Source organism: Danio aesculapii, chromosome 12 (genome assembly GCF_903798145.1).
Source record: "Danio aesculapii chromosome 12, fDanAes4.1, whole genome shotgun sequence".
Lineage (NCBI taxonomy): Eukaryota > Metazoa > Chordata > Actinopteri > Cypriniformes > Danionidae > Danio > Danio aesculapii.
This window is the reverse complement of record NC_079446.1, coordinates 28,444,945-28,469,880: the sequence shown is the minus strand read 5'-3', so window position 1 is coordinate 28,469,880 and position 24,936 is coordinate 28,444,945. Positions and strand designations below refer to the sequence as shown.

General features: G+C 37.6%; 1 protein-coding gene across 2 annotated transcripts in view; it reads left to right on the top strand.

Moving 5' to 3' along the window:
- The first annotated feature begins 10,447 nt into the window (after window positions 1-10,447).
- zeb1b (zinc finger E-box binding homeobox 1b) overlaps window positions 10,448-24,936 on the top strand; it is a 104,740-nt gene continuing 90,251 nt past the window's right edge. The window contains exon 1 of one of the 2 annotated variants that reach the window (XM_056469052.1): window positions 10,448-10,538. In XM_056469052.1, the coding sequence (XP_056325027.1) occupies window positions 10,481-10,538 (58 nt within the window). In that variant the 5' untranslated portion in view covers window positions 10,448-10,480. Of the gene's footprint in view, window positions 10,539-11,716; window positions 12,281-24,936 lie in introns of those variants that run through there. The other variant, XM_056469053.1, reaches the window with a different exon arrangement.

Genomic DNA, 24,936 nt, shown 5'->3' with positions numbered 1-24,936 from the left:
GTCTGTTTTTCACCTTCACTTTGTGCCTGTGCTTGCCGCCGGCCCGCCTGCTGGACCTTAGTGGCACCTGGAGCCAACTCAGCTGGACAGCTGCTCCGGTCTCTGGCACATGGGGAGAATTTAACTGGTGCCTGGTCAAAGACTAGCTAAACCATGAAATAATATTTTTACCGTTCTGCCATTCCAAGTCCTCACTGTGTCAGCACAATTCTGTCGATTTCTTTTAGGACAGCGGCACCACATACAAATGAAAGTTCAGAAGGATGATGTTCATTTAATCCCCCAGAAGCCGCTTACCTCACTTCTTCCAACAAATTCTTTCGGCAACTCTACTCTACCTCAGCTCCCAATTATTGCGATGGTTATTGCCAGTAGGGGAACATACCTCAAACCCCTTCATTATGGACAGCCAAACCTGTCCGCCCTTTTCCACATCACTCTTTTCCATGCCGCATGTCAAACCCACATGGAAAGAACCTATATGAGGATAAATGTGCATATATGAAACCTGTATGCAGTATATATGCACATATATGATAATATATATGCTGTATATATGCCACATATAGCCAAAATTGAGGTGCATATATATGCATATACCGGCCATATGGGTCTTCTGTATTGCTTCTTTTTATCCACATATAAGCCCTATATATACATACAAAATATGTCTTCTAGTCACGTTATTCTCTGTGTGCGACCAGGCGCAGCCATTTGAATCCTTTTGGCTCAAGACTTCCGGTCTCTTTGACTTCCATTCATTTTTAGACATTAAAAACAGCTTGTTTTGCTGCATGAAGTTGCAAACTGATACTTTCTTATTATATTATTCTGTTTTGTGTGTATAGTCATGCAAAGACAAGTTTGTAGAGCAAGTAGTTTGAACGTTTTCTGCCGTTTATTATTCCTAGTCGTTTCTCCCATAGGCACCTGAATCGGAAATTGAAATTAGTATCACATGTAATTGGCGTGTTATGAAATTTAACTATAGCAAATAAGTGAGAGCTGACTCCACCTAACATAAGCCTAATTAGTTAATCACATTCAAATATTTCCTGATCACATTTGACCCCTAAATCAAAAATACAACAAAGAAAGTAGCTAAAGTAGTAAATGTTTTAATCAAAAATCGCAATGCAGTAATTCAATATGATTCTCGATGATCATAGCCTGTAGACAAGTAAAAGTATTTCTATATCTTTATATATATATATAAGGCAGAAAGCCCATGCTAATTCTCTTAATGAGATTCTATAGACATTAATGCTATTATTATCTGTTGCTCTGTAAACCCTTCTCACAGCCACAGAGCACTTTGTCCTGTTGAATAATTCACTGTCAGCAGCCATAGGCAGAGCGAACTGGCTTAATGATGAAGGGACAGGCACCTTACTCAGCTCTGTCCGTTGTCTGTTTGATGAAGTGAAAGAGGCCATGGGTTGGAGAGGGTTAGACAGATGACGGGGAGGGTATTTGAGGCTACTACCAGGGGCGTCTCTAAACTAATGTTGGAGCTTTTTTTTCTCTCTGCAAAGATTCCGCTATGTACTTAGAGGATATTGCTTTCAACACAGAGCTTGTCTTCTCTCTAAACATTCAGAATGAAATTGACCTGTCATTTGTCTCCAAACCATTGTTTCATTTCCTTTTCCACTTCCTGTTCTCATGACCATTGCTCACCTGTAGAGCGTTTGCAGATATGATTAAACATAAACGGCTTTAGCAGTGTTTAAGAGGGTCATAGTTCCTTTCAGACCTCATTATCTGGATGCATTTTATGGAAACAGTTTTCATAGCATGATCATCCTGGCAGCTGATGTGCAAAATGAGAACACACAGGATGCTGAAGGAATGGGGTAACCTAAATATGACAAATCTGTCATCCAACAAGGAAAAAGAGACTATAAATAATTTACTTGTAAATAATCAGTTAAAAAGTGAAGTAAATTGATAATTTATTTGTTCATTAAGTCAAATCATTTTGCTTTGTTGATCTGATCCAAACGCATGTGTCTTTTATTAGTGTACTCTTTTCTGTTACAGTTATTCATTACTCATTATAATCTGTAATACTGTCTACATTATGGAACGTTATTAGTAACCGTCATTATGTCTACTCTGGCACTGTGCCTAAAACTACTGTGATGCAACAAAACTCGTGTGCAGTGTAGACTCACGAGATTAGTTCAAGAGAAAAGTAGTCAATTCAATTTGAGTTACTAATCATTTTACTTAATTGATCAGAGTGAATAAAACAACATAGGCTCATTCTGAAAACATACCCCTATATACATTTCTGAAGATCATGAATTATGTAGCCAGAAGTACATATGGCTGCATTTCGTCTTTAAACTGAATGCTACGAGGCGGTATGATGCCATTCCTTTTTGTGCTACCAGCTGACTGCTTACATCCATATAGACAGCTTTTCTGCTGTTACAAGTTTGTCCAGTGGCTCGCCATGTACATCGGTGGACTTGAGATGCCGAGAGGAGTTGACCATGACGACGGATTTTGAGTCTGGCGAAGAATGGTTCCAGAAAGCAGGTAAGACAAAAACAGAAGGCAAAAAATAAAATAAACAAGGAAATAACAGGGTGAGAATGTGGTAAATGTCAGGCAAGGGCTTTTCTTTTTCTGGACTGGAGTGCTTTTCAAAACATTATGAGTTGGGTTTTGGGAAGGTTGTGGGTGGGTCAATTGATGCTTTTTAAAACACTATTGGTTAGGTTTAGGGATGGAGGAGGGTGGGTCAGTTGATTGGTTAGTCAGTTAGTCAACAGTCAGTCGACAGCGGCCTCTGGTGGATTTACACGAGAACAGCAGGCATGAATGGCACGCGTGAGAAAAATATGAGATTTTTATACACAGTGGCCTCTGATGGATTCGCATAAACAAAAACTGCAAAAAAAAAACAAAAAAAAACTGCTCCTGGGATGTATTTGGTTATCTCCAGAAATCTATTTAGTGTTACGTTTTCAGAACGAGCCTGAGTTGGAATAAAAATTAAACTTTAAAATTTTTTTTGCTTTTTTTACTAATTGGGATTTGATTCAAAGTTCTGCTTTTAATGATTAAAGTCCATGTGAAATCAAAATTTACAATGTTGTTTTGTTCTTCAACAGTTCATTTAAATCAATCCACTAAAATATAGTTATAAAATTATTAGCCCTCCTGTGAAATTAGTTATTTATAAAGTATTTCCCAAGTTACAGAAATAGTTATTAATAGTTATTTTGTAAGACACTTCAGCTTAAAGTGGAATATGTGCTTAACTAGGTTAATTATGTTAACTTGGCAAGATATGTAAATTTATCATTGGATAACAGTGGTTTGTTCTGTAGCCAATTGGGAAACAAAGTCTTAAGAGGGCTCATTATATTGACCTTTACAATTGTTTATTTTTTTATTTTTTTCTGGTCCTAATGATTAAAGTCCATACACACAATGTTATTATTTAGGTAAACATTTAATTTAAATTAATCCAATGAAAAAAAAGACATTTGTTTTGGTAATCTTCAATCCAAGACCATTTGCATATACACTGTAAAACTTGACAGTCAACATTTTCAAATGAAATGCATGAAAAGTATTGATGTCCCTGTACAATAACAGACAGGTATGCATGTTCTTTAACCAGAACCATCGAATGTCTATTAAAGATTGTGATGCCGTGAATGTCACATGCTCTTGAAAAAGTGTGCTCATTGCCACAGTTGTAAACATGATGGTTTGGGGTCATAACTGCTTTGTTACAGCAACACACAAGATAAATCAGACGATGACTTCAAAACTGCCAAAGGTTTTCCATTTTGTGTTTCTTATCCATCAGATATTCAGCCTACATTACTAGTTTCTGCCTCAGACAACCTAGAAGTGTAAATAATAGTGGACTTTTCCAATTAGTGTCACTTTAACAGTAAATGTTGGATGAAATTAATTGGTAATTAATAACAAATCTATTATTTATTTTATATAAGGGTTGTTGACATGACATTGCATTTTCACTGTCACACATGACAGAAATGAATATAGTTAGCATTATCATCATTTAAAATGCAGTAAATGGTTAAATATTTCATCTTCCATGCATTTCCTTGTTAAAAAACTTCTGTGTTATTACATTTGCCACATAAGCCATATTTTAGTAGCTATTTTAGAAAATTCGTTCATCTATATATTTCTAAAAACATAGGAACTTAATTCATTTTGTCACTGAAAACCATGTCCTCTGGTGTGACATATGCTAATTTTAAATCAGGCAATTCCACTGAAAATTTTAATTAGTTAAAAGACCCCAATCAAGATTGTAAAGCCCATGAAGTGCACAGTTTCATTTTTGTCTTTAAATGTTTCTCATATTTTACTTTTTTTAATTTAACATTTTGTTGTCCTTTGGCATGACAACCCTATTTATTGAAAATGTCCAACAAGTCCAACAAGTCATGGAAGAAAAGCATGTTATTCATAATATCACATAAAATAAATAGCACTACACTACCTGACAAAAGTCCTGTCATTGATCCCAATTGTAAGAGCAACAAATAATTACTTGACTTCTAGTTGATCATTTGGAAAAGTGGCAGAAGGGAGATTTTTCCCATTAATCATCTGTTGAACTGCATCCAAATCATCAAAAATACTGCACAAATACTTACTGAAACTCGCATGGACCCAAGATTCTCACAGAAATCAGTCAAGTTTGCTGAAGGAAAAATCATGGTTTGGGGCTACATTTAGTATGGGGGCATTTGAAAGATCTGCAGAGTGGATGACAACATCAACAGTCTGAGGTATCGAGACATTTGTGCTTCCCATTACATTACAAACCACAGGAGAGGGCAAATTCTTCATCATGATAGCGCTCCTTCTCATACTTCAGCCTCCACATCAAAGTTCCTGAAAGCAAAGAGGTTCAGGGTGCTCCAGGATTGGCCAGCCCAGTCACCAGACATGAACATTTTTAAGCATGTCTGGGGTAAGATGATGACGGAGGAGGCATTGAAGATCCAAAGACTCTTGATGAACTCTGGGAGTCCTGCAAGAACGCTTTCTTTGCCATTCCAGATGACTTTATTAATAAGTTATTTGAGTCACTGCAGAGATGTATGGATGCAGTTCTTCAAGCTCACGGGAGTCATCCACAACATTAAATCTTTTTCCACTGCACCATGACTTTATATTCTATACTGTACATTATTTCTGTTATGTGACAAGACTTTTGTCTATGCAAAGTCAGACATTACTGTCCTAATTAAATAGTTAAAATAAGAGTAACCTAGAGGCCTTTGCCTTTTATATAAGCCACTTCTGATACCAAATGATCAACTAGAAGTCAAGTTATTATTTGCTGTTCCTAAAACTTGGATATGCGACAAAACTTTTGTCAGGTAGTGTATATAAAGTGTAATTAAATCGTATTTGTATTTTGACAATGTATATCATTAAAAGTTGTTTTAAAAAAATTTGTCACACCTTAAGGATATATTTAATCCTCCTGTTGTGTTTACATCCCATCCCTTACTTTAGTGTTCCCGGTCAAAATTGTCCATTCTGTTTTAACTGCTCTTAAGTTGGCACAGAAAAACATTTTTCACTATCAAATTTTTATTCAACATACTTTAGCTGTGATCAATGTCTTAAAGTAGTGTTTAACTTGAATTCATAGAATTAGAAAGGGAATAACTGCAGTGAAAATACAAATAAGCTGAAAATGCTTACAAAATGAACAATAGATGACAGAAATCTAAATACTTTGCTTCATTACCACTAGACAGCTCATCAAAATAATTATCACAGGGTCTGACCAAAAACATTTAAAGATTTAATCCATCTGAATGATTTATCAACCCGTAAAGCACAAACAAAATGGTACCTTTTCTGTCCCATGAGTGCTTGGTGTGTTTTCTTTCTGATGCATGAATATACAGTAGTCTAGATACCCATTCATTTCCTATGGCGGTCACTTTTGACCGGGAACACCACAGGTGTAACAAGGTTGATTAAAACACTCAAAATTCAATGAAAGAGGTGACCATCACTAGTATATGTTCAAGTGCATAGTGTGGAGGATATCATAAGGCCTTTAGGCAATCAGATGTAAAACACAATATTTATGAGTGTTTTAAGTTGTAAATCGGTCAGATTTGACCTGAACACGACAGGAAGTTTAAGGTACAGTTCAATAAAAAAGTGAAAGTTGATAATGTAAGTGACCCCTTATATTATATCAGACTACATAAATAAATCAAATTTTCTTTAAAAATGGTGTTTTACAAAAAACATTATTACTACTCATACACAATAATTATTTGAATGTTTTTCTTTAATACGCATCATATCATTGTGAGATTATACAGTGTCTTCAGTCAATCAATGCGGACTGTACACTGCAGACCCATGCTAAGTACACCACACCCAGCTGAGGTCTGACAGAAACCTGATAGTCATCAGGTACAAGAATAGCCCTGCCCGCTGCTGCTGCAGCGCTCGCTTTTGTGACCTGTAACAGAGAATGGCAGACCTTTAGATGGTACAGTGTTAATACTTCAGTCCAAAGTGTCCTTGTCTTCAAAGTCATATGAATGCACAAGCTCATGTTTTGGTTTCTGCATAAAACTCTAAAAGACGTTTCATACACTATACCAACACTACAAATACTAACCTATCATTTGTGTTGCATCCTCTAATATTACCTTAAACATGACTCCTTTTCTAACTTTTCCCTGTCATTCGGTTGCTTTTCACTTTCGCTGTCAGTCTCTCTCTCTCTCTTTCTCTCTCTTTCTCACGCGTTCTCTCCCTGGTCAGAGTCAGAGGAGTAAACATCCCTGGGGAACAGCGAGCTCTTTCTTTGGGTGGAGGACTGAATCATTGCAGCGAGGGTCCCATGATCCTCCCTGTGCCTTGGGACACACACTGCATTCCTCCTCCTTCCTACTCAATCGCGTACATAGTCAGATGCACATTTGCCTCATAGTTTAATATGTCATTACACAGACCTTATACTGCACATCAAGAAGTGTATATAGAATTCTGGCAGTATACAGGTGGTTAATAGAGTAAGACCTACTGTCACGGTTATTTAATAATCTGTTATTTCAAAAGTTTTGTCATCCTGAAGAACTGTGAAGTTCAATAGATATGCTTATTTCACTGCTGTTTAGATCAAATATTCTGTTACGATCATATCTGCGCTCTATTTAGTGGGTAAAGCACCGATAGAATCAGTCATGTGGCTTAATATTTAATAATTGATAAATGAATGGCACTGCTTTGAAGTTCAAACTATGTTCCTTTGAATTCCGTATAAACTAAATAAAAACATTTATATATAATTCAAAACTTAGGGGGAAAACTGACTAACGTATGAAAGATTTAAAGATGTCTGCATGATCTTGTTAGATACAGTCATTAAAAAAACTGTCGTTTTTTTGTTGAAACTCGAGTGATATGATTATAATGAAGGAGAAACTAGTCTTAATTGTCACAAGGATATATGCAGCAGTGGTGGAAAGAGTACTGAAAAATCATACTCAAGTAAAAGTACTATAACCTGACCAAAAATGTAGTGCAAGTAGAGTAAAAGTATCTTTTGTAAATATTACTCAAAGTATGAGTAAAAAGTAGCTCGTTTAAGAGTACTCAAGAGTAGTGAGTAGTGAGGGTTACACTGAGAAAAGTTGATGCGTTAGCATGCAGTTTGTGCAGGGACATGTAAACAACATTCTGTAGTGTATTTAGTGATCTTCCTATATTCCTTCCTTCCATTGTTTGTTTGTTCTGTCTTCCATTCATTTATTTGTTTGTTTGTTCATCCCTTCATTTATTTGGCTCTTCCTTCGTTCTCTCATTCATTCGTTCCTTTATTCATTTGTTCTTTCCTTCATTTGGTTCTTTGTTCATTTATTCAATTGTTCCTTCGTTCCTAAGTTTGTTTAGTCCTTGAATCCTTCCTTTATTAATTTTATCCTCCCTTCCTTCATTAGTTCGGTCCTTCCTTCCTTCCTTCCTTAGTTTGTTCAGTTCTTCATTGAATACTTCCTTCATTCATTTGGTCCTTCCTTTCTTCATTTGTTCGGTCCTTCCTTCCTTCGTTCGTCCTTCCTTTCTTCCTTTGTTCTTTAGTTTGTTCAGTCCTTTCTTGAATCCTTCCTCCATTCATTTGGTTCTTCGTTCCTTCATTTGTTTGGTCCTTCCTTCCTTCGGTCCTTCCTTCCTTCCTTCCTTAGTTTGTTAAGTCCTTCTTTGAATCCTTCCTTCATTCATTTGGTCCTTCATTTCTTCATTTGTTCGTTCCTTCCTTCCTTTGTGAAGTTCTTCCTTCCTTCCTCCCTTAGTTTATTCTGTCCTTCCTTGAATCCTTCCTTCGTTCATTTGGTCCTTTCTTCCTTCCTTCATTCATTTGGTTCTTCGTTCCTTCATTTGTTTGGTCCTTCCTTCCTTCGGTCCTTCCTTCCTTCCTTCCTTAGTTTGTTAAGTCCTTCCTTGAATCCTTCCTTCGTTCATTTGGTCCTTTCTTCCTTCCTTCATTCATTTGGCTTTTCCTTTATTCACTCATTCCTTCGTTCTTTTTTCCTTCTGTCATTTGGTTCTTTGTTCATTTATTCCTTCATTCCTTCCTTCGTTCCTTAGTTGCTCAGTCCTTCCTTGAATCCTTCCTTCGTTCATTTGGTCCTTCCTTCCTTTATTTGTTCTGTCCTTCCTTCATTTGTTTGGTCCTTCCTTCCTTCCTTCCTTCCTTCCTTAGTTTGTTCAGTCCTTCCTTGAATCCTTCCTTCATTCATTTGGTCCTTCCTTCCTTCAAGAGTTTGGTCCTTTCTTCCTTCGTTCGGTCCTTCCTTCCATTCCTTGATCAGTCCTTCCTTCATTCGGCCCTTCCTTCCATTCTTCATTTGTTCCATTTAGTGATTGATATAATTAATAAAACAGTTATTATAATGTAAAACAGAAAGATATTTAACAATAGGCTGCTATTATATTCATTATGAATAATTTGTAATTTAATTTATTTTACTTTTTAACAGTTTATCCTTCAAAGTATTAGTTTGTGTCTTTGCTTTCCAAAAGCTTTTAAATGCACAGTAGAATCAATATTATACATTAGGCAAGGGTTAACACTATATATATATATATATATATATATATATATATATATATATATATATATATATATATATATATATATATATATATATATATATATATATATTAAGGTAAATATAAAACAGGTACCGGTTTTCCTACTTATATGAAGTGCAGATAGGTAATCATGTACAAAAAGAAGAAAAAAAAACATGATAGCTTTTTTCCCAGTGATGGGTTGCAGCTGGAAGGGCATCCGCTGCATAAAACATATGCTGGATATGTTGGCAGTTCATTCCACTGTGGCAATCCCAGATTAATAAAGGGACTAAGCCGAAAAAAATGACTGAATGAATGAATGATTGATTAAATGAATGAATGAATGAATGAATGAATAAATAAATGATTGAAAGCTTTTTAAAAGATTAGCAATACAATCGAAATACATAATGCTTATTATAATTAATAAAACAGTTATAATATTGTAAAACAGAAATAGGTAATCAGATAGGTAATCATGTTTTAATTATATTCTGCATAGCGTAAATTTACAAAATAAATTATAACTTCAAAAAACTAGCAATAAAATAGAAATACATGATGCTTATTATAATTAATAAAACAGTTATTATATAGTAAAACAGAAATATATTTAACAATAGGCTATTACAACATTCATTATAAATAATTTGTCATTATTTTATCTATTTTTGTAGCCAAGACTTTGTATATCCGTAGAGATACTGACTTTAAGTAAAGTATCCCTATCAAATATCAGTCATATAGGTAAAAACAGTGACTAGTCTCAGTGACCATTTATACAATAAGATAAAAGCTTTTAGAGGAGGTTTCATGACAAGTAGTTTTGCACTTTATCATGAATGAAAAACAGTTGCTGCCAAGAGTGTGATAGTGTGAGTGTGTGTGTGTGTGTGCTAGAGCGTGCGCGCGCAATAAACAGGTGCACGCGTCAAAGTTTCCCCGCCCCCACTCACACTGTTAAAATAATACATATTCTGACGCCTGATTCAGTTTGCGTGTTTACCGTTGCACTTTCCCGTAATGTTTGTTTTATGCAAACTGTCATGCTTCCTCTGAACTGTCAATCAACACAGACACTGAAGAAGTGTTCTCCGTGCTCACGGACAGGTTGATCGGTGACCGTTTCGGACAGGCAGCAGTGCCACGGGGAGCGCGTGGTGTGAGGGGCGGGAGTTGGCCAGAGACGGGGGTCTGAGCGCCAGAGAGAGAGGTATAGGAGCCAGAAGGTAATGTCGTAAAGCCGAGTGTCGTAAACCAGGTGCAGGGAGGGGAGGTGGAGTAGAAGGGAGGGAGGGGAGGTGTGGGGGCGAGAGGAGGTGACTCTCCAGCAGCATTTAGACACAGCGAAAGGATCATGGCGGATGGCCCCAGGTGTAAGCGCAGAAAGCAGGCGAACCCGAGGAGGACAAACGGTGAGTAAAAACCCTTCGCTTTGCTTGGCGACGGCTGATTTCATTCAACTGTGGACTCCGGGCCGCTGGCAGAACTTCTCGAGCCCTTCAAAGTGCTGGAAAGTAGCGCTGTGTTATAGCCCCTATCTGGTGTACCGTTATACCTGCCGCGCTCGCGACTCTCTCTCCGCCTAGCGGTACAGAGCGCGAGCGCGGACCGTTATTCGCAGCCAGTCCCATACAAGTGACTCTCGCTTTTGTTTCCCTTTTTATTCCCCTTTGCCTCGAGTTCACTTCGTTAAGCTTTCTGATTAAAACAGCTACTTAGGATTGGCTCTGTTGCTCGTCACTGCTGGGCTTTCCTCTTTTGATTCGACCGAACTGAAACTTATTTTCTCGCTCAAAATGTACCTGTTTGGTCCGATGCGGCTGATTTGGTTTCACACGAAACAGACTGAGCGATTGAAGTGGTGGAAATGCTTTCATAAATACATGTTTGACAACAGACCGCTTGGTCGGGAGGATTTTGTTTTATTTTCGTTAACAGCAAACTTTGTTTAGTATATCTGCAATGGGCTGTTCCGCTGTATGTGTGGTAGCAGGTAGCTAGCGGCTAGCAGAATCCTAAAAATAACCTTTGATGGTAAACATTTTAGCCTATGGTGATGGATGAACATGTTTATATCGCCGAAGTGACAGTTTGGCTTGTTTACTTCCTACGGAACAGCTACAAGTCGCACTTTTGTCATCTAGCTGAACAGAAAGTGCCTGATAACAGCAGCACGCTGCTCTCCGGTGCCGCTGCAGTAGAAAAGGGGGCATGTATTCAGTTCGCGGTGATGTTTGACAGGAAAGTTTCTTCTTGAACTTCACAAAGCACAAAATAAGGGTGTGTTTATGTAACAGTCCTGCCAGTCTATAGGCGTCCCCGCGGTATTCGGAGCACGATGCCAGTTAAAGCAACCTGTTTGTGCAGCCAGCCTGCCACATTTCTAGTTGGGTGGTAACGCTGAGGAGAAAAGGAAAGGAATCTGAAGGGCTGTCTGCTGCTAGAACAACTGCTGCAGCCTATATAAGGAATGCGTATACATCCCGAGCAGCGCACACAATCCTGATAAATCGCGCTGCTGCAGCTGGACTTACTGCACTGACAGTTTAGTTGTTTTGGGGACTTTATGCGTCCGTAACATGTGTGGTTTTCTGTGTGGTGGATAACTTACTGCTGTACTGGCGATTTACGATCTTGAAATATGACTATTTACCTTGCATCTTGTGCATAGCAGAGGTTTAGCCGTCAACCTAACTAAATTCACTGAGGAAATCGAGGCGTGCTTCACCTCTCGCATGCGCGCGTGAGATAAAGCAACATTAACTAAAACATCGTTTTTATCCAAACAAACTCGCTCCTTTTAGATTAAAGTACAGAATTTAATGTTTAGATGGCTTAGTGTTTTTTATGAAGATGCGAGTGAAGAAAGAGACTTTTCCTCAGGCTGACGCCATGCGCGCGCCATGTAGCGGTTCTCTCGGCGCGCGCGTGTGTGAGCGACCTGTAAATATGTGTCTACCTGATCGGAGAGGAGGACAAAAATGTCACTTAGGTTTTTTATAAATGCCATCTGACCATCTCGCTCGTTTTTTGCTACCTGAACTTGCTGACAAGGAAGGAGTCGTTGATTTTCACTCTCTGAGATACATTGTCTCGTTTTGAAAGCAGACGGGAGGCGTTTCTCGTGCGTTGCAGCAAATGTCAACTTGTGCAGGTATACCAAAGATGTCTGTGTAGTGTTTTTCGCATGCCTTCTCACTCTCAGCTGTTGTCGTTTGTTTTTAACTGTAGAACGGATGAGTGCCTGTTATCATTAGGCTTTCTATAGCGCTTACTCTCAAAAGCACCGCTTGTGCAAAGAGCATCCTCGGTACTTACAGGTTCTAGAGCATCGCTCGTGATCATTTACCTAGTGATAAAGCATAGGCGTGTTCTTAAATGGTTAAACCTGGAAAGATTTTAAACCATGAGGCTTAAGGGTCATATTGTTGCGCTTTTCTGGCGTGTTGTATTGAAATAAGTGCTTTGTCATGGGGCGTTTGGCACTGCTCACCGCACTGCAGGTATCTGAACGCGGAGACGCACCTGAACCGTGCGTCAGCACCTTGTACTTATCACTTGAACACCTCCAGTTATTGGTATTGTTGACATATTATGTAATTATTATATGTTAATCGTTATCTTTGTGTGTTTTATAAAGCTTGCGTTATCATTTTAAGCTCAAAATTAAGTGTTTTTGTTTTGTTTAAAAAACAAAGCAAAAAAAGGTAGATTGAACAATTAAACATAGGCATGAGCTTTCCGCGTCCTGACCGTTAATTATCTGAAGTCACGGGTTGACCTCGGAGCGCACCCGCCGAGTATCAGCGCTCCTGGTGCGTGATCAACGCTCCCTGAGTGTGCGCGTCCCTGCGTCATTAGCATAAGCCCCTCCCCCTCCGCGCCCCCGTGAGGAGTGTTGATCAGACCGTGGATAATTGGAATGTGGCCGCCTGAGTGCTTCACCGTTTGGTGTAAAGGCCAACAGTAAATGTTCACTGGAGGCAAACTGTCTTCTAGATAGATTCACTCTGGGTTTACCAGACTTACCTTCGCTTTAATTACCATAATCAAGATGAATTGAATGTTTTTATGTCAACTTACTTTACAACTATTTTAATTCAGCCAAGGAGCCCTTGATGTTTGAATCCTCATCTACTGAAGAATGTGAATGGTAATGTTTGTTCATAACAATTCAGCTCTAATTATAATTCAGACAACCTTTACCGGCTTAACAATCCCACATAATTAAAAAAATCTCCCTTAGGTCTTCTGTGATGTTGCTTGTTTCTCTTATCAGTATAGGCCTAATTGTTGGCAGCATCACAGTGCTAATAAATGACAGATGGAACAAGTTGCAGCAATGAGATGAATGGTTACACATATAAATATATGTGCTTGAAACTGCAAAAGTGAACAAGCTAGCCATGTATGTAGAAAAAAAATTCATAATTTCCAAAACAATCACGTTTACACAGTGTTCTGACAATGGAAAAGTTTTACTTTGAGTTTAAAAAAGCTTCTCATACAGATAATAACACAGTAAACTTAACATTGTCACTGTATGGCATGGTATCTTGAGCAACACAAGTACCTTCTTGTAGTCTGCTCTTGTTGAAATGGTTGTCTATTATTCATGCATTAGCATAACTCATTACTAGAGCTACATTATTTTTTGCTATTTCTGCTGAGAATTTTGTAAAATACCTGCGGATTTATGCAGAATAATTTTAGGAGTATCATAACTAAGAACTAAATATATTAATTAAAAAAAATTATATATATATTGAACTTTTATTTAATGTTTACAATGCAAATCCAATTAGACCTAACTTATTTGGTAAACAAAGCAAGTCTCTCATATAATAGATCTACTAAAAGACAGAAAATATTACTTTACTATCTGCATTATAAATAAGTTATATGAACATTTTAATATTACTATTAATATATCACAATAATATTAGTGAAATGAATTTAAAAAACGGAATAAACATAAATTTACACACATTTACACAAGTAAATACATAGACTCAATGATGGGCTAAAAATTTGCGGAAATATATGGATTTCTGTGCAAGCAGATTCCAGGTGGGCTTATCTATTACTTATGCATTAGCATAACTCATAATTCACAAAATTGCATTAGTGTATTTAACTTAAATTAAGACAATACCTGTATAATTTGAGACCAAAATGTATGTTTTAAGGCCCCTCAAATGTAGCTGTCATGTAAATTATGTCCAAAACACAAAAAAGTTTTTTATTTTTAGTTGAAAACAAAGTTGTTGATAAGCCCCTTCAGTATCACAACTTTTTTCTGTTTGAAATATATATGACTTTCATTTACTGATTAGTATCATCCAAGTAAACATAACAATATTAAAACCATCCTGACTATTATTATTGGTATATATTTTTGGCTATTAATGAAAATCTTCCTGACTCATTTATGAGTCAGATTCGGTGTACTCATATCTGTAACATTTGTAAATGTTATTGTGGTTTCTGCATACAGTTGCTGTGGGGGAGGTGAACTTTTCTCCCCTGGTGCTGATTTTTTTACCAGACTCTGCTCGCATGTGACAGCAGCACTTCACTATCAGGTGAAAAATTTGTGACGTGCCTGTTGCTTTGGCTGAAGGCAGAGTGTTAACCTCGAGATGAGCTGTTGGCCAGGTGAAGAATGTTTTACAAGAAAGAGAATTCATTAGATCTCTCTCACTTTTAACCCTGTTGACTTGCCTGAATGAATAGATCAATACATAAATTCTCGAAATGTACTGGACTTTTATAAACTCAGTAAACTTGAGGCCCAGGGAACAACCCACTGATTTGAACTCTCCGTCTTGAAGTGGAATGCTAAATAGTCAACAGACTTTCAGAGTACTTTAGGCAGTCTCAGGTGAAGTTATCTGTAGTATGTGAGGAAGGTGAACTGTGTCTAAACATCCTGAAAGCTGTGTGGCTGTGCGGTACAGCCTTAATCAATCTTTTTTAACAGCACACCTTGCTTATATCACCGACTGCTCCAAAAGCTGACAGAGAGTATCTCAAGTATGTCACTGAGGACATGTGTATTCCCAAAACTCTATTTCACCCATACAGTTCCAGAATGGGTTTCCTGCTTGTGTCTTTTCGGGAACCGTTCTGTGAATATCCACAGCAAAAAAAAAAAAAAGGGTTCAACACCAATTCCACTGTTAAATAATTCTACAGCAGTGTTAAATTGCACTATATGGCTCTGTACAGTTTATTCAAAAAGGTAAACCTGAGGTACATGGTATGTGAGATAGCCAGGGGCAGACTTAGTGATTTTGGGCCCCTATAAGCAATTCCAGCCAAGGGGCCCAAAAGTTCTAAAATGGACCTTTTGTACTTAATATTTGTATTATTATTGTTATTATTCAATCTCATTTTCTACATTTTATCTTTATGCTTAATAATAATAACAACATGTAAAGCACCTTGTAAAACTTTTGAAATGATTTGTTTTCTTAAGTTGAATTCACAACTAAACATAATAAATGAACTACTCCGTTTTTAAAACTTAATCTTTACTGATTTGACTGGTCCATGATTGAAGGTGGGGGACACATTTGCGCAGATGTAATAATTATGTTCAAATTAAAACTTTTTAGACTCTCACTGCACAAAATATGATAGAAAACAATGTTATATATAATTTATAGTGTCATTTATACTTCTAGTTATTTATTTGGGGGCCCTCTAATTTCCTGGGGCCCTAAGCGACTGCTTACCTTTGTTATTGGTTAAATCTGCCACTGGAAATAGCAAGTGAATGAAACATTTCACCTCTAATTTATCTAAAAATAAAGAATGAAACCCTGTGGTTGAATCACTCCCGGTACTGGAGACAACAAAACAGAGGTGCTGAAGGCACAATGTTTCTTTTCAGTCTGGTTATAGCATACAACACAAGTATTACATCAGTAACTATGTTTCCATCCTCCTATTTTTATGCCATTTTGGATATGCGCATAAAACAGCGGTTGATGGAAACGCAAAGATGCGCATCAATTGTGAAAATAAGCATAAATAACATATGCGCAATACTGTTAAAATAAACTTTTTATTAGGTAAGAAGAAATGTGCATAAACTACGATGGAAACACTTTTACCGAACAAATTCCAGAATGCGCATTAAAAAAAGTCATGTGATTTTGTTCTAAGAGATCATGTGATCATAAAAACGTGTGAATGGACAAACCAAGTGGCTGAGCACACTGTGAAACATCTAAAATGTTGTTTTAGTCATTCTAAAACCCCTTAATCATATAATATCAGTTCCCTTCAGAATTGTCAAGAGCATCTGTGCTCCGCGTCTCACGCCTTCAAACAGTAAGCACGCGTTCATTGCTTGTCGACATTTGTCTTCTGAGGCGCAAGTAATTTATTAAATAAATAAAAGATTCACACAGCTGCTCTTACTGCAGTAAATTCTGTTTTTACTTTTGATATTTGGCGGCAGTTTATCAGGAAGGGACGATTTTGTATGGAAACGCTGCTTTATTGCACACATGTTTTTTGCGATATTCAAGTTTTTGCGCGTACATTTAATTTGCATCTTTGGATGGAAACATAATGTTCATTCTGTGCAATATTCATGGCTAATTTACCTGGCCGAGAAAAAAAATATGATTTTAGAAGATGCTTTACTTGTCCCTGTGTGTCTTTTTTCACCTTTGGACGTGGGAATTATTCCCAAACATTTGGGGTTCTCGCAGCACACGACATGAAGACTTTCAGGAGCATGAGCTGTAAACGTGGAGGTGCTAATAGTCGGCAAGACGACAGGTGTTGTTCACAGGGCAGCTCTCTTTCTGTCCCTTCCTCCTTTGGCTCCCTCCAAGAGTACTGGAGGGCAATCTGAAACCTCCCAGTTTGGGAATAGAGGAATGTGGCTGACCGGTATTAGCATGGCTAAGATAATAAACATGGCAGCGGCTGTTGGGCGTGCTGTGCTTTGTAGTGGCTTTCTAAAATGGAGGTTACGTTTCAAAAGAACTTTAGCAAGGCTGTGTTTTTACACCAAGACATTTTAGGGGAAGGATTTACACCTATGAAATGAGCAGAACCCGCAAAGTTTTACTTGACTGCACTTATACTCGCAATGGCACACCCAGTGAATGATGAGAAATGTTTAGCTTGTTTACCATCGTTAGCTTCGGAGAGCTATGGCCAGCGTCAGGCTACTGCCAGCTCTGTGATAAAATGGGTGTAGCGGAATTTATTTGGCTGATAAAACTTTAATTACTGCACCGGGCCATTTCTACACCCCGTACCAGACTTTCTAGGGTTTAAGGCAATAAACACACACGCTTGTTTTTCTCTTAATCATGCACATTAAGTCAATGCTTTATAGTTGCAGTATTTTGTTGCATGTATTTGTTTTTCTGTAGGTACATGTGAACGAGGAGGTGTGCTTTTCTGCAGGACGTGCTCCTAGGGCATTTTAATGGCCATCTGCTAACATTTAGGATCTCTTTCTGGTTTAGCCGAAGAGGAAATTTTCATTTATCCATCATCCTTGCCTTGATTTCCTCCAAAAGTGAATTGACTGTCCTCTTCTCCTCTCCTCCTTTGACCCTTTCCCTAAGACACAGTAGCAGGGTGATGTTTAGTGACCTCTGCCATGGGCACCCATGCATTGCCTCAAGTATGACTTCACTTTCCCCCCCTGAGCCATTGTGAGGCGTCCAGCGTAACAAATTGGCTGTGTGTTAAAGTCTCCTCCACGCACACACACACACAAATACACACTCTGTGAATAGATCTCTAGGTAACAAAGCTCCGAAGCAGTCCTTGTTTTTTCGTCGTAGCCCCCATTCCCTTTCAGTTTGCCCCCTGTGTGGAGGTCACGTGGGGGAGGGATTTGTTGAAGATGGGGGTCAGTGTTTTGGAGGCCTGCTGAGGTGACAGTGAAGGACTGTTGTAAACTGGCGAGATGGCTCTTCTTCTCTCCCTTCCTGTGCTTTGCATAACAAACATGGCTTCCTTCTTGTCAAGGGCCAGTGCAAATGTGTGTTTAAGCACGTGGAAAACACTGTATGTGAGTAAAAACTTCCCAGCAAACAATTTTGTGTTTAATAGACGTCTAATAGACATCTAAACATAGACAGCTTGGCTAAAACAAGGCTAAACTTGGGCAGTCAGTGAAGATCTAATAGACTGCTCTAAAAATAGCCCAAAACTTGACTAGTCGTCAAATAGACTTTATATGTGTAGTCATTCATTTCTGTTTATTCGATGACCTATTTTTAGACGTCTATTAGATTTTCACTGAGAGCCCAAATTTAGCCTTGTTTTAGCCAAGGCGAATATGTTTAGACATCTATTAGACATCTATGAGACATATTTTAACAACAAAAAACGCTTGCTGGGTTTGTAGACAGAGCGTGTAGCTGCATTTCTATTTGACTGAGCTCCAGTTTGTGTTTTCTCTGGCATTGTAGGCTCTCGCTCGTTGTCTTTAGAAGGCTTGCACAAGGAAATAGGGGCCTTTTGTTTTGTTGATTGGGTGAATGAAAAGGAAAGCAAGGGAAATGGGACTCCATTAAAGGTAAAAGTAATGGCCATTCAGGTTTTAGTACATACAACATGACAATGTTGACATGAGACGGCATGTAGAACTTTTTTCTGCCTTTACTGTCACTGTTGTTCAAATGTCATTAAACTCATATTCATTAAAATTAGAGATGCTCTGATCGATCAACCAGAGATCGGTATTGGCAGATTTATCACATTTAATGACTCGAGCGGTACTCGCTGATCTGAACCAATCGCAATTGTTTGTTTATGCGTTAACAAGCAGAGGAAGACACACGTGCAATTGTTGCAATCCAGTGTTTTGAGCTGCTGTGATGCGAGTGGAGCAATCCTCCTCTGAAAGTTCCGCAAGTCTTCCGCATACGCATACCGGCTCTGTGATCCCCACAAATTAGTTAAAATAACTCGGAAATCATGACAACGAGAGTGACTGAGCAAGAGAACAGATCGCGAGAGGAGCAGTGATGGGTCACACTTTATTTTGATGGACCGTTTGTTGAATTTAAGTTACATTGCATATGCATGCCAACTAATTCTCATTAGATTATAAGTAAGACTGTTGGGTTAGGGGTTAGAGTTAGTGTAAGTTGACATGTACTTGCAAAGTTTCTTATAGTCAGTTAAATGTCTATTGAAGGAGCAGTATCAACAGATATTAAGCAGACAGTCTACTAATACTCAAATGGACCATTAAAATAAAGTGTTACCCAGTGATGTTCTAAAATCCCACATACAGTACATTGATTAGGTAAAATCAATAGATCAGAAAACTTCTTGTAATAAACTTATTGCAATCTACAGTAGTTTATAGGCTATTTTCTTTTAGTACAGAGGTATTAGATTTGTAGGTGTGCATTTTAACTTGTTATGAATCTAATATACGCTCTAAACTTATTATTGATTGAGATATGTTGAATTCTCCTTCCATCATTTGCAATGTTTGTATTTTTTCTTACCAATTTTTTAATCTGTGAAATCTGTTATTTCAAGCTGCTTGATATCCATGACATGCACACCTAGAGTGCTTTTCCCAAACAACAGCGTACCTCGCGGCTGAACTATTATAGTATGAGGCATTTTTTGGAAAATGAACGATGTAGTGACGAGTGTTTCCCAAAACCGTAGTTTCTCTGTCGCAGATCCATCGTTTGAACCACTTTAGTTATTACATCAAACGCCCATAATGTTGCTTTAAATGGGGTGGTAACTACTTTTTTAGAGAAGAACCCCATAATTTCTTTGTCCAAATTATATTGTTTTACACGCACACACATTAAAAAAAAAATCCCAATATTAGTTTTGATAAAAACATGCACTCGTTTTCCATATTAATTGAAATATATGTAAATGGCACATATAGAGCCTATGTTTCCTTTACAAATATTATTGAGAACATTACAAATTTCATTCTAAAACATAAAATCACTTATAAAAGCTAACATGAATTATAATATCATATATAAATCATATAAATAAATAAATAATGAGGCTATTTATTAAGAAATTAGATTTAATATTGATTATTTATTAGGAAATGAAAAAAATCCTACTTTAATAATAATAATAATATTAACAATGATTATTATTATTAAGTACGATATTGTTTATTTATAAATTTTTTTCTACTTTTTTAAGTCTACTTTTACAATTTGACACATGCACATCACTGCAAAAATGTTCAAACCAACAGGTTATTGTCATAAACAGTACAGATACTTAATAAATAACCTACTATAAATTAAAAGCATTAACATATCTTGCAAAGAGCTGAAATCTATACACGGTTCATTTCAGGTGCTGCTTAATTCCTGCGGCCCTGTCCAAATTTGGCTCTCGGCAAACAGCACTCCAAACATCTCTGTGCTTTTACAAACGGGATTAATGATCAGCCCGGTCACTGGTCTCACGGAGGAAAGAGAGGAAGCATTACTCCCAAAGAAAAACCTTCTCTTTATTTCTCTCTCCTTCATCTCTCCCTCATTTTCATTCTCCCTAAAAAGAGCCCAGGTTTCATGAACCCCCTTTTTGGTTGTACTTTATTGCTGGGTCTGTGTGTATTTGCGTGTGTGTGCGCGCATGCTTAAGTGAGCTATTGTGTTTTAAAGCTTCAGCGAGGGGGAGAAAAGGGGTTTTGCTACCTATGCAGCAGGCCACTATCGGCCATAGAGGGGCTTAGCGGCAGAAGAAAAGGACTATTGAAAGAGTGCGGAGAGGGAGGGAACTCTCTTTCTCCTGCTGCCTGTGGGAAACTACTGCCCATGCGGAGACGTGCATTTGCATATGACCCATTCTCCTCCGAGAGGAAGACGAGATGTGGAGGAATCCTTGTCTTTTTGCATGTCAGTGTGTGTAGGTGGAGCGTTTGTCTGCTGTGATGGAGAGGTGTGATGGAGGAACAAGTGTTAGAGCGGATGGGTGTCAACAGCACTGGTCTGGGGACTAAAATATCCTAAAGGTGTTTGGATGGTGCTGGTGAGAGACACGTAGGCATTGCCAAAATAAAACCCCCCTCGCAACACTTGAAGATTGAAGTCATATGTGTCACTTTCAAATACGCACATGTTTATTAATGTTCATTTATATAATAGACTTTTGATCTATATAATAACAATAATATAATAGTAAAGACTACAGGCTGGACTATACTTCAAACAAAGTCAAACAGATCTGACTTAATTCTGAACAAAATTAAGCTAAAATTGACTGTTTTGCGTTTGTTTCTGGAGTTTGAAGCAGTCTGGCTGGTAAACAACTGTATTACTGTAATAGTTACTGTATTAACTGTATTAGTTAGTTGTAATAACATAACAAGCGAGGCTCCACCTTCTTGGAAGTTTTCTCTAGTTCATTTCTATCATGGTCAGACATTAGTAAGACAGTAAACACACAAACACTCATTATAAGTGTAGGTGCATAAGGTGCTTTTTTAAAGCAATGTATTATTATTATTATTACTACTACTATTGTCAATTGAATATATAAAGTTCACATTGATGTCAGCTAAAAGATTGAATTTCTGTGCATTTCTGTCCTCATTTACGCATCCTCCACTTGTTCTTTTTTTTAACAGCACAATCCTTCAAATGCTAAGATTAAATGATTCGGCTAGATTATAATTATGGATTGTCAGAATCATCGTTTAAAAATTATTATTTTTTTAATAATTATTTTTTAGGGGTTTTCACCTTTATTGACAGGACAGTGGAGATTAACAGAGAGGGGAAAAATCAGCAAAGGACCTCGAGCCGGGAATCGAACACGGGTCGCCGCGAGCACCTGGGTGCTATATGTCGATGCACTAACCACTAGGCTATTGGCACCGACATCGTTTTAAAATTTTGCACGACACGAAAGCACGATTGCCTCACAGCAAGAAGGTCGCTGAATCGAGCCCTGGCTGGGTCAGTTGGCATTTCTGTGTGGAGTTTGCATGTTGCCGTGGGTTTCCCCTGGGTGCTCCGGTTTCCACCACAGTCCAAACGACATACAGTATAGGTGAATTTGGAAAGCTAAATTGGTCGTTGTGTATGTGTGTGAATGCAAGAGTGTATGGGTGTTTTCCAGTGTTGAGTTGCGGCTGGAAGGGCATCTGCTGCGTAAAACATATGCTGGATAAGTTGGCGGTTCATTCCGCTGTGGCGACCCCTAATTAATAAAGCCATTTATCTAAGCCGAAAAGAAAATAAATTAATGAATGAACTTTGCGAAATAGTTTTTGTTGTTGCGATCATGATATTTCTTACAGTAGAATTATCTTGCAAAAGGCAATTTTATCAGCATTTTAAAAATATATATTTATTTATGTTATGACCGTAATAAAAAAAGGGGAATAGATATTTTTCCTAGCTTGTTAAATCTTAAAGAAAACCTAACAGCACCTACTGGAGAGGTGTGGATCAAAATAGTAAAGGCCCCATCTGATCAGTCAGATTTGGATAAACAACGTTTGCATACAGCACACAAATGTTTGGCACATAAAACTGGATATGATATGGATTTTGTATACACCAGGGGTGGGCAATTATTTTTTTAAGTGGCCACATTAAACTCTGGGGTGGTTTTAGAGGGCCAGATAAATACATTAATTTGTTTTAAAAAAATTGTGTAAAATAATTCAATAAACATTCATAAAAACTCTAAAGTTTAAGAAAGGTTCAGTTTTACACAAAAGTATTTTAAAGACCAGCATCACAATATCAACTTCATATCAATGCCACAAGGTTATTTGTTTGATTGCTTTACCTTAGTTAATTTTTACTTATTAATTTAATTAATTTATTTTTTATTCAGTCAGTCATTCATTCATTTATTATTTTTTATGTTCAGTGAGAGAAGTCTAGCCTGTGTTGGGCTGAACAAGTGCACTGAAGTCCATTTGAAATAACAAAACTGATTGTGTAAAATACGCTATATGTGAAAGTCCCCTTTTGTTGACTCACATTATCAGGTCTGCGCATTGCAAGGCCCTGTTCGTGTTTGAATTTAAATTAAATAAATACTTAACTCGGGCCGATCAAATAAGTCCAGCGGGCCGCATGTGGCCCAGGGGCCGAAAAATGCCCAGGTCTGGCATATACAGTGCTCAGCATATATAAGTACACCCCTCAAAAAAGTACACCTCTCTTTTTAAATTTGTGCATATACATTAGATTAGTCAGTACTGAAGCCAAATCTGGAGCTTATCTAACAAAATAACTTACGATATCAGTCTAAAAGCTAGTACACCCAAATTTATATGTTAGAAAAAAATATTAAATACAAATTTTAAAAAAGAGAAAAAAATCAAGAGAAGAAAAAAAAGTTGAAATTTTGTTGAAATTTTGTAGGTTGTATTTGTTTTTGCAATATTTTGCTTGAATTTAATTGTATTATCTTTCGATTTTTAAATATGTTTGGTGAGTAAAATATGATTTTAACAAATATATCTGTTTAATAAATCTTTTTTGTTTAAATACACCAAAATACATCGCCTATATTCACTGAGAAATGGATACAAATATTCATTTTCAAAATGGGCTGTACTTAATTATGCTAAACACTCTACTATTACTGTAATATTGATATTTTTTAAGGCTTGTGGCTGCCATGTTTCAGAAATAAAACTTTTGAAACTCACTCTCATTGGCTACAGCAGAAATCCTCACAGAGGCAACCCAAACAACAAGTTTGATATTTATGCTTTGGGATCAAGAGAGCTCTCACTTTAGTTGATTGAGAACAATAATTCATAATCATAATGATAAACTTAATGCTCGCACAAAATTTGATTGTGACAAGCCACAAATTGGTCCATGCCGATTTGATCATTGAGTGACGCGAACAGAAAATAAAACAGGCTTAAAATCGTCAAGTGGCCAGCCTTACACACAGCTCAGAAAAGTGACGCCCCCATAGAATAGCAGCAGCCAGTTAGGATCATTCACAAGTATTGTGCCGTCTGGACCCACTAGCACACATTTCACAATGTGTGTGCGCGAATGCTTCCTATCAGTCTCATTTTTTCTTCTGTATGTCACTGTGTTGTGTTGATCTCATCTAATAGAGTGTGTATGAAATAGATTCTCTGGAGATAAACACTTCTCTCCAGATCTCTTGTCAGTGTGAGTCATATGAACAGGTGTGTGAGGTGTATGACCTCATCTAATACAATCATCTATCCCGACGTGTGTGTGTGTGTAGGCATGGTGGGAAGGTCACTGCCACATCTCACAGGAAATTAAGACTTCGTCCCCCCTTCTCCACTCCTTTACTCTTTGGGGATATTATGTTTGTGTGTACACCTGTCCGAAAGACTCCGATCGGAGCCTGACAACTTAAGTGGCGTGTTCTTCAGGGATGAGCTTGTGCGTTGTGTGCACCTGTTAAGGTTTCTTCAGTGCACCTGAGAATATGAGTGCTCGTAATTGGCTTGTGTGGGGGGTAATTTTGTGCGCCTGTTGTGCTGATATATGTATTGTTTTTAATAATATGACTTGGGAGTACTCTTAAGGGCTAGCATTGTCACTAGAGTCTCTCTCTCTCTCTCTTTTGTTTTTTTATGCATATCTACAGCTAGCACTAAAGCTAAAGTTTGTGTTGAACTGTTTACACAATATAGGCCTACTGTTCTTTTCTTAGGACCATGTTTTCAGTAGATTGTAGTGTAATGTAGTAGTAAGAACTGAGCTTGTAACAAAAAGGCTCAAATCCCCAAGGAATGACTCCATGAACGGACAGCATTGTGCTGTTGAGCGAGCAACTTAACCTTAAGGTTGATCCTGG